The 11,194-nt window shown below is 40.3% G+C and overlaps 1 protein-coding gene across 1 annotated transcript in view; it reads left to right on the plus strand.

Moving 5' to 3' along the window:
• LOC119413542 (GDNF family receptor alpha-1) overlaps window positions 1-9,017 on the plus strand; it is a 251,133-nt gene extending 242,116 nt beyond the window's left edge. Inside the window, exon 11 of the mRNA XM_037680600.1 lies at window positions 8,862-9,017. Coding sequence (XP_037536528.1) covers window positions 8,862-9,017 — 156 coding nt within the window. The remainder of the gene's footprint in view (window positions 1-8,861) is intronic.
• Window positions 9,018-11,194: the final 2,177 nt, after the last annotated feature.

Below are 11,194 nucleotides of genomic sequence, written 5' to 3' on the forward strand. Positions count from 1 at the left end.
TACTTCACATATGGGGAGCAATATTATAGGCAGAAACATGGGTGTGCTATGGGGTCTCCAGTTTCTCCTATTGTTGCCAACCTGTACATGGAGGAGGTAGAAAAGAGAGCCTTAACGTCCTTTTCAGGGACACTACCAAGTCATTGGTTCAGGTATGTTGATGACACCTGGGTTAAAATTAAATCTCAGGAAGTCCAACATTTTACTGACCACATCAACTCTGTGGATAAATACATCAAGTTCACACGAGAAGATGTAAAAAATGGCAAGTTGGCTTTCTTGGACTGTGAGGTCTCAGTCTCTGATAGAGGACAGTTGCAAACCGAGGTGTACCGCAAACCCACCCACACAGACCAGTATTTGCAGTTTGACTCCCATCACCCTTTGGAGCACAAGTTAGGAGTCATCAGGACTCTGTATCACAGAGCAGACAGCGTCCCCACTAGCTCAGGAGCCAGGCAGAAGGAGAAATCCCACACAAGACAGGCTCTAGAGCAATGTGGATATCCTAACTGGGCCTTCCTGAAAGCAGAGAAGAAACCCAAACAGGACTCCAGTCAGCCATCAGGTGAAAAGGAGGAACCCAGACCCAGACCAGTGGTCATTCCGTATGTTGAGGGAGTATCAGAGAAACTGAGACGTTTATTTTCTAAACATAACATCCCAGTGGCTTTTAAACCCCAAAATACATTACGGCAAAGACTGTTTCATCCCAAAGATCCAGTCCCCTGGCACAAACAGAGTAATGTTGTGTATGCTGTTCAGTGTCAGGAGGGCTGTGATCAGTCTTACATCAGGGAAACTAAACAGCCACTGGCCAAAAGGATGGCCCAGCACAGAAGATCAACATCATCAGGACAGGATTCTGCGGTCTACACTCATCTCCAGGCCAGCGGTCACTCTTTCAAGGATGAAGATGTTCACATCCTGGACAGAGAGGAACGATGGTTTGAGAGAGGAGTAAAGGAGGCCATCTTTGTGAAAAGAAATCGTCCATCATTAAACAGGGGTGGAGGCCTCCGGGTTCAACTGTCCCCCTCTTACAATGCTGTGATTGCTAGTATCACTCAGCCCTCTGTGAACAGTAAACAGCCATCAGTGTGCTAATGATCCATTGTTAGGCTGATGGTCCTTCTTGAGCATGTGATCAGCTGGTTTTGGTTGTCAGCAGCAAACTGGTTGATCCACTCTGAGTAGGTGCTATTTAAGAGACTGAGCTGAAAACAGCACCTCAGACTGAGGAAGTCTCTTGGATGAGAGACGAAACGTTTCTATATTTTTTTGCTTTGTTTTGTTTTTTGTTTTTTTTGAATGTCCAGAGGACCAGATTGAACTTTTTTGGATTTTTCTACCTGGATTATTGAGCATGCATCAGGATAAATCTGTTGGGCATCACTTTGACACTCAGACAATAATTCTAAGTTTCACAATGTCGGACAGGACAAGGGGGTGGGGGGGGGGGGGGGGGAAAGATGGCTGTCTTTTGAAGTCATTTTTTTGTGGATTTTGATGTAGATGAACAAATGCCGAGATATATTCATCAATTAAAACGGATTCCTCATTTTTCTGGACTGAATAAAACGTGCATTGAATTTAATTAAATGTAAACGTGAGACGTCATTTATCTTTGACCCATCAAAATGAATGCGGTCATTTATTTTTACAGAATCAAAGTTTAACATCAAACATTTACATTAATTTGGCAAAATATGAAAATAACAACATAATTAACAGCTTTACAGGTAGTGAGAAACAATGCGGCGATTGTTTCCACTCTTCAGCAGAACAGCAGACATCAATGAAAACTGTACAATTATGATCAATTATCCACATGGCGGTGGATGAGCACTTTACACAGACATTTCTAAATTATCTGGAAGGATTTCTACTTGATAGAAGAATTTAAAGATGGAAATGAAGTTTAAAGGGAGTAAAAGATGGTGTGTGAGGGGAAGTGTTGACCAGAACCGACACTCTCCATTAGAACCCAGCTTTTCCTCGGTACGCTTTGGTAGGAAACTTGACTCATTACCTTTCTGAAGATAAATCAGCAGATATGGAGGTCCAGTTAACGCTACCTGTCCAGCGTCTCCATAGGATGGCTGTGACTCGTCCGAAGTAGTGACGAGATTCCGTCCGACACCAGCTCACCTCAGCAAGTGGACTTCACATGAGTGGAGTCCTTCAGAAGTTCCACTCAGAGGTGGAAGATGTTATAATCCAACTCGAAGAGCCTTATCATGGCTGGACTTCTGTTCTCCCAAACGACTTCACAGAACTGCGAACATCTCAGAACTTCTCCGCGCCGCCGAACTGAGAGAACTAGGAAGTACCGGCATTTTAAAGAGCTCTATTTCCGGTATATTTGATCGTCCCTGATTGGTCAAAAACAACCAGACAGGGGTGTGGTTTGTGACGTAAGAGGTTACTAGAAGTCAGAAAACAGCAAGAATTGTTATGGAACAGATTAAACTGTTCTCAGAGACAGAGAGAGTTTTGTTTTGGCGAGTTTTAGAAACAGGTGCCAACTCCTCCGTTGACGTCTGAGAGGATGTAAACAAGACAGTTGTTCCAACACATGTCTGCTTCGACTCCTGACCTTGGAAAACGCACACTTGCTCATTCAAAGACAGAAATCAGAAAATGCATAAAAATCTGTAACAGGCCTTAACATGAATTCTACTTTGCATAAGCAACTAAAAATCATTGTTACTGTTTTACAGTTAATAAAATTGATTAGTTCACTGCAACATCTAAAATGGTTTGAACTAAGACACTTTGATTATCAACATTTGTAAAATAGTAATGATAATAAAAAGAGAGTGTTCTTTCACTTGATTTTCAAGAAAGAGAGTCTCAGGATGGGTGAACCTGTATTTCTGGATTCAAATCAATGAAATGACAGTTTCTGTCCCACAAGGTTCTTAAGGTCAAGGGTTTTGACCTTAGGCTTAGTTTTGACATCAGGTTAAGTTCACTACATTGATATAAATTAAGATTTAATTTTTTTAATATTCTAATTTTTTAATCAAAATGTAGGTTTTTATGCATCCTAAATGTGATATTGGAATAAAACAAGTTAAGCATTCAAAAAAATGTGAGTGTAAAAGTATTTTAATACCATTAAAGAGGGACTTGAATGTCTTGTGAGGTTACAGTGTGAACGCAGTTGTATCAGTTTCAAACATTTCATGGATTTTGACTGATTACATAAAGCCTGGGGAGAGTGGTAAACAGCGAAGAAGAGAGTCCAGGCAGGATGGAGAAAAGTTTCAGGAGTGATTTCCGACAAAAGGGTGTCAGCAAAGGTCTAAGGAAAAGTTTACAAGACAGTGGTGGGACCAGCTATATGTATAGTCTGGAGACAGAGACATGGACAAAAAAGACAGGAGAAACAACTGGTAGTGGCAGAAATGAAGATGTTGAGGTTCTCCTTAGGAGCAAGGGTGGAAGTAATGAATTACAAATACTTACGTTACTGTATTAAGTAGATTTTTTGGGTACTTGTACTTTTATGAGTATTTATTTTAAGTGTGTAATTTTACTCCTACTTAAGTACAATTTAGACCATGTAATCTACTTTGCTACTTTTAAAATCAAATGTTGCTCCTGAGTACGGCCACAATTTGAATTAACATTCAAACCGTTCATCTGCATCTTTGTAGCCAATAAGGCTCTCAGATCGCAAACACACCAATTACCTTTGATGTAAACAAAGGACGAGTCTGTAGAGTAGAGAGTCATTTATGGACCGAAGATTTGGAGAAAAAGCCAAAATGGAGACAGAGGACAACACCATCAACAGAGAAAATGACGAGGTACAAGCTGAGGCCGAGTGCTCGTGACCGTACCTGGAGGAATGTTTCATGTACAGAGGGTGAAAAGGAGACAGCGTCCAGATGCAAACTTTGTTTATCTCTACGGTGATAGCAGCATCTAATCTCTAAAAACATATTGCAGTATATGAGGTTTTACAACTACCTGCATGGCATTGCTTGTGGGTTATTAGTTTGACTAAATATGCAAAGAGCTTAGCTATTATCACTGTCATTGGTTTGACTGGTACCAAAATAAGACGGAGCTTCTGAGAGTCTGAGAAATGTGCTTTGAATGTAGATGTTATATCAAACTGAATGCCTTCTATTGACACAATAAAACATCAATTGGTTAAAAAGTAATTAAATACTCTGAGTAGTTTTTGAGGAGTCCTTTGTACTTTTACTTAAGTGTTTTTTATAACACCAGTACTTTTACTTGTAATTGAGTACAATTTAAGCGGTGTAACTGTACTTATACTTGATTAAAAACAATCATTACTCTTTCCACCTCCGCTAAGGAGTGACAAGGATGGATAAGATTAGGAATGAGATCATCTGAGGTACAGCACAGGTTGAACAACTGGGAGATAAAGTTAGAGAGACCAGACTGAGCTGGTTTTGACATGTCCAGAGGAGGAACAGTGGGTATATCGGTAGAAGAATGTTAGAAATGCAGCTGCTAGGAAAAGGACAAAGAGGAAGACAAAATAAGAGCTATATGGATGCAGTTAGAGAGGACATGGAGGTAGTTGGAGTGAGGACAGAGGATGCAGAGGACAGAGTGAGATGGAGGAGGATGACTCACTGTACAGACCCCTGAAGAGGGAAAAGCCAAAAGAAGAACAGGGCACAAAGCCTGCATTGAAAATTTGACAATGACACAGAACTGCTCTTTTCTATTCATCACATCTGCACAAACCTGTGAGCACTTGAGACCAAAGCAGAAGCATTTGCCTCTTCCACTGTTCAGTTTAACATGAATGGCTGAGCTGACCAAACTTTTACACAGTTTTACACATACAAAATAGTAGACATCTTGAAACATGGCCACCATAATTGACTTTCAGGAGAATACTGGGGTTTTAAGAAAAAAATAGGTCCTAGACATTATTTGTTCCAAATTTGGTGTGTGTATCATCAAGTGAAAGAGTCTTGTGGAACATTGACTTCATCTGGAGGCATGTGCAGCGTGGAAGAAACACTCTTCAACAACGAACATCCCCTATCCCCATCTTACCCCCAACGCACACAAAAGGGAGTTCTGACATTAGAACAGCAGCTTGCCAGTGTTAATGAGTTAATCGCTGGTTAAAAAAATAACCAATAATTAGAAAATGTATCCCTGCTGATTTTGTCTGTTTGACTTGTAATGAATATTAACTTCTTTAGATGGGAATTCGGGTCAGGGGGTTCAGTTCACTGTATTTTGACAGCAGGGGGTGGTTCATGTAGCAGGAACATTGTAAGCTGGTGCAGTCTGCTTCATGATGGCTGAAACCATATCAGCATATTCAGTGTTTAAATATGAAAAATTAAGTTTAAAACATAGGATTAGAAATGTTATGGAATACAGTTCAATCTTTCCCCACATGTTGTCTTTACCTCTTTTAGGAGGGTCCAAGTCTTAATTGAAGGGGGTCAAACCCCCTTTTTTTCTGACTGACAATAAAGCTGCAAAAAAGTATTGATATGTTTTAAGCATGTTTTAAGTCTTTGTTTTCATTTATTCAACTTTTAGGTGAAAAGATAGTCCTAAATTTTAGAAAAATGTGCCTCAGCCTTCAAAACAAGACATTACATGAAAACTTTAAACATTTTTTTTTCTTTGTTTCTTTTCAACCACAAAGCAATTGGCTCAGTGATCCAATCATCACATGGTCTAATTGGACCTGATGGTTGCAAGTCTTGGCCCTCTGTCTGACGATGATTGCCACAGCAATCTTTCCCACCTCCTCTGTAAACTCACGGTCTTTGTAGTTCCTTTGAGGCTGAAATGGGTTTGTTGCTTATCTCTTGGCTTTTAAAGTTCACTGTAAATGTCATTGTGCAATAATAAGGCACTGTTATGCAGTGGACTGACATTTAGTTGAGGCAGAACCAGGTCTAGGGGAGATGACCCAGCCGTTAGCTTGAAGCTTTATAAGTAAATCTAAGAGAGGTGCCAAAAAAAGAAATACTCATATTTATTCAATAAGGCATATGCAAATTGAAACAGCTGCCCACACAAATATGTTGTTTTGTTTTACACAGTAATGATTTTGTTACATAAAAATATTCAGTTTTTTTTTATTGTGTATGATTTAATTAAATTTTATAGCAAAAATAAAACACAGTTAATATCTCTATTACTGAATAGATACCAGTCCATATTAGGAATGTGCGATATGGCATAAAATTCATATCACGATATGTATTGTGAAGGGTGGCAATAACGATGTATATCACGATATGTTTTTGTTATAAAACTTGCAATAGGAATGAAATGAAGCATAGGGTGTCCTTTTGCCATCATTTATTTTGAATTAAGAAAATGCCACCACTAGGTTCAGAGAGTTTTTAAATAATAAACAAATCAAGTATTAGGCTTCTTTCTTGTAATGCAAAACAGTGCAAAAGATATCAAATGTAGTTTTAGCCATATGTTTTAAACAAAATAATATGTTGTTAACTCTTAACAGTTTCCAGTCTTCTCACTTAAGAAATGAACAGCAACAGAGCATTTTACACTGAAACACTTCATCCTCCAAACCTCTAGTGGGCGACTCCTTCCGCTTTAATGGAGAGCTGACACAAAATGAGTCTGTGGCTTTGACCAGAGGGTCTCACAGTAAAATCACAAAACACAGCGTTCTTTTCACAGATCAGAGATCAGGTTTCTCTAAAGCTGACCAAAGCTTACTTTAACTTTCGACGGGAAAAGAAAAACTTTAGACAGAACATGGCGTTTTGCGCATGCGTCTGAATATGACAACAATATGGCAAGCTGGCCATAGTTTGCTTGTAGCTTCACTGCTTAGCTCTCGAAGAAAATACTTTAACACCACTTACGCACAGTTTTCAACTAAAAAAAGTAACAATTAAACTGACTACTCTGATTTTACATCAGACACAGCATTACTGCGGTTAGCCAGTAGAAGACAGATCTCTATCGTAGGCTAAATTTCTATCGTTTCTACCGTGTACTGTATATATTGCGCATTCCTAGTCCATATGTGTTTTGTATATCTGTAGAAGGCTTATGACTGTTCCCCAAATCTTTCTGTTGGGTTTCTGCAGCAGTATGGGTTTCCAGGGTGGCTCTTAAGGTCTTGGTCCTGTGAAACCAAAGTGTCTACATTCTTGGCACAGACTAATTTCTGGTATGGGTTGGACTGCACCTGTTCTGAACCTTCTGCAACCATCAGCCCATTCAACTATTTTCTGCCACTTCTCCATGTTCAGGCTGAGGAGGCAGGAGGTTTAGGAGGATAATTCAGACATCACTCCAACAAGTGACACTGTCCAGATCTTCTGGAGAATCATAAGACATTCCCAAGGCAGGGAAAATGTATAATCCCACCAGTTAGTTTTGGATCTACCCAAGGGATCTCCTCCCAGCGGGACATGTATGAAAAGCCTCCAAAGGGAGTTGTCCAGGAGAAATCCTGATCAGGTGCCAGAACCACTTACACTGACTTGCTTGGATTCAAAGGAGCAGTGGCTTTACTCTGAGTTTCCCTTATGTGACAGAGCTACAGACATTATATGTAAGGCTGAGCTTGGCCTCTTTTCTAAAGAAGCTGATTTCAGTTGCTCATATCTTTACAACATCATAACTCTAGATGACTGGTGGAAGGTAGACAGACAAGTAAACTGAAAGCTTTGCCTTTGTAGCTCAGCTTCATTTTCACCACAACAAAGTGAACAAATTACATTACTGGAGACAAGACCCTGATCTGTCAATCTATCTCCTGCTCCATTCTATCATCAACCCTGAACAAGACAGATATGGATACTCCTCCACTTGAGGCAAGATATACTGTAAGATATCATTCATCTGGCGGTCTAGATCACAAGTGGGCATTATGAGCTGCCCTTTTGCCCAATCTTTTGTGCTATTCATAATTAGAATCGCAATATGTAGTCATGGAGCAGAGATTTTATAGTTTAGGAAACTCAGGATCTTGTGTCTGGTTTTGCAGATGATGCAATTCTGTTCAGTCTATGGCCTTCAGCATGAACTGGGGATGTTTGCAGCTGAATGTAAAGCAGTTTGGATGAGAGTCAACTACTCTAGGTCTAAAGTCATGGTTGTCAACTGGAAAAGGTTAAATGTTCCCTCCAGGTCAGGGGTGAATCTTTGCTCAAGCATAGGAGATCGAGTATCTAGGAGTTTTGTTCACGAGTGACCAATGGATCTGAGCCTCTCCCATAGTAATGAAAGGATTGCTTCACCAATAAGTTGATGTGAAGAAGCTTTGAGTAAAAAAAGTGAAAAAGTGTTCCAATTCTCACCTACGATCATTCTTTAAATTTCCATCCATCCATCCATTTTCTTTACCCGTTTATTCCATTTTGGGTCACGGGGGTCGCTGGTGCCCATGTCCAGCAATCACTGTGCGAGGGGCGGGGTACACCCTGGATGGGTTGCAAGTCCATCACAGGGCCACATAGAGACAAACGAGACAAACAATCATTCACTCTCCCACTCACACCTAGGGACAATTTAGAGTTACCAATTAGCCTAACATGCATGTTTTTGGTCTGTGGGAGGAAACCGGAGTACCCGGAGAAAACCCACGCATGCACAGAGATTCTTTAAATTTGAACCTCAGAAATGAAATATATTTTAGACTTTAAGTAGCATCAATGTTTTACCACAGTTTTAAAGAAACAGTTTGCTTTCCCTTGTTCTATCAGTAAAGTGTTTTGAAATTTAGCTCATGAGCACTTATGTGCACACTAAATGTTTTACAGCAAACTTTAGCAAAATGTGTCCAACATTACTGAGTACCTCAAGGTCTAGAAATGTAAGTTCACTTATTTTTCCTTCCTTCTTCTCAGTCGGACCCTCAAGCTCCTAAGGTAGACGATCCAAGTGCATCCAATTCCATCCTGAAAGACTCGGCTGTCAGCAGATGGTTTGCTGACCTAGCCTCCCTGCTTCCCCCACTGCTCTGGATGTGGTACTCCAGCTTCACCTCACTAGGCTCCTTGTAGCCTTGCTGCTTCAAAGCAACAAATTACTATGGACTGACAAACTCACATTTGTATAAATGAAATGCAAAAAAGAAAAGATATCCTTTTCTTTTCAATGATACATGGTCCCCTAGTTTTCTCTTTTGATTGAAACATTTTTTTGGAATTATGTTTTGGAAGTTAGTTTTTTGTTTGTTGGTTGGTTGATTTTTGCATTGCAGCTTAGTGCTAAAATTGTGATTTTATTCTACACATTAAAACTGTTTTAGCTGTATGTTCACACTGAAAAACAAATGATTAATTATCTTATGTATGCTGCTTTTTGTGAGCAGATTCAATGAATCACATTGAGGACTACATTCTACAAAACGACAAGTGGTGACTTGGAACATAATGTAAATTAACATCACCTTTCAGAGTCATTCTCCACCTGTCTGTTTGCGTGTTGAGGCTGTTGGTGGAATCTGTTGTTTAAAACTTACTGCAAGTTCAGTAAAGGCTACATATTATCACTTGGGCAGCCTTTTTGGTGTTATTCCTCTGTGATTTGTTATGTTTAAAGAATAATGTGATTTGATATTCTATATTTTTATGAACTGATTGAAGGTCCACATGCACACTGGGTACAAAGAGCACGCCTCTAAATGTATAATGAAGATTTAAAACATCAAAGAAGTTGCAACACCTTTGCCCAAACTGTCTTTAATGCAGCTCACACTTGAACACAAATGGCCACTGGCAAAAGCACATATGGCAAAGTCCCACAAGTAAAAACTGCACACTCCACACACTCGGACAAAAAGAAGCAAACACACACATACAAACAGTGCCATGCTTTCTGCTCCCAGTCTTTCTGCCTCATTTTACACACTGATCACAGGAGGCTGTGCTGCTGTGGATGGCTGAATCCACTAATCTGTGATTAACTCTAACTTTCCATGCCACGTTTCTTTATGCAAGGTGACCATGAAGCACCCGAATGATCATTTTCTGTTGAAATGTGATGAACGTTGCTGCTCTGAGCCCTAAAAAGACCAAAAGTCAACAAACAAATAGGCTTATAGTTGCAGAGCAGGTCCAAAAATATGTGCTTTAATTACTGTGAGGCTCAGATTGTTCCCAAAACTATCCTATTTTCCAGTTGACTGTTCTCTAAAACCAGCCACATATTTTGGACAATATTTTCAGTCTTTGTGTTCCAGCACTGTGTGTACAGGTTTACTATAAAGGTCTGGGAGGACAAATGCCTTGTATATAACTGACTTAATGCTAAATGGTTAGTAGAAACTTTTGCACCATAATGGATTACTAAAACAAACAAAGTGTTGCACTCTCCACATCCATAAAAAGTTGGTACTACTCATAATTGTGCAGGATTCATCACTGCACTGGCTCTCCATGCACATATACCTATCCCCCCCACCCAGGCCTTTTGTCATGACCCAACTCAATCGAATACTTCGAGAAGGGAGAGTATCAGGTGGGGCGATGGGACAGGGGTCCTTGTTAGGGTTCAATTCAATTCAATTCAGTTTATTTATATAGCACCAAATCACAAAAAAAGTTGTCTCAGGGCACTTTACAAGAACATTCACATACATAGAAAGGCCAGTTAATAAAGTTCTGTATCTAAGGAGGCCAGCAGACAAGTTGAATCTTGGTTCAAGTCCAGGGTCAAAGGTCAGGGGTTTTATGGTCAGGGTTAGCAGTCAAATTTAGGGTCAAAAGTCAGAGGGTGGGCAGCACGGTGGTGTAACTGGTAGAGCTGCTGCCTCTCAGCGAGCAGGTTACACTGCTTCAAATCTCAGTCTGGGGACCTTTCTGGGTGGAGTTTGCATGTTCTCTCCGTGCATGTGTGGGTTTTCTCCGGGTACTCCGGTTTCCTCCCACAGACTAAAAACATGCATGTTAGGCTGATTGGTAACTCTAAATTGTCCCTAGGTGTGAGTGAGAGAGTGAATGGTTGTTTGTCTCGTTTGTCTCTATGTGTCCCTGTGATGGACTGGAGACTTGTCCAGGGTGTCCCCTGCCTCTCACACAGTGACTGCTGGACATGGGAACCAGTGACCCCTGCGACCCAAAAGGAAGAAGCGGGTAAAGATAATTGATGGATGGAAGTCAGAGGGTTAGGTTTAGGGTCAGGAGCCCAGATTAGGTTTATCAGTCGAGGTCAAGTTTAGGGTCAGAGATCAGGTTTA

This window comes from Nematolebias whitei, chromosome 1, assembly GCF_014905685.2.
Source record: "Nematolebias whitei isolate Nwh7 chromosome 1, NemWhi1, whole genome shotgun sequence".
NCBI lineage: Eukaryota > Metazoa > Chordata > Actinopteri > Cyprinodontiformes > Rivulidae > Nematolebias > Nematolebias whitei.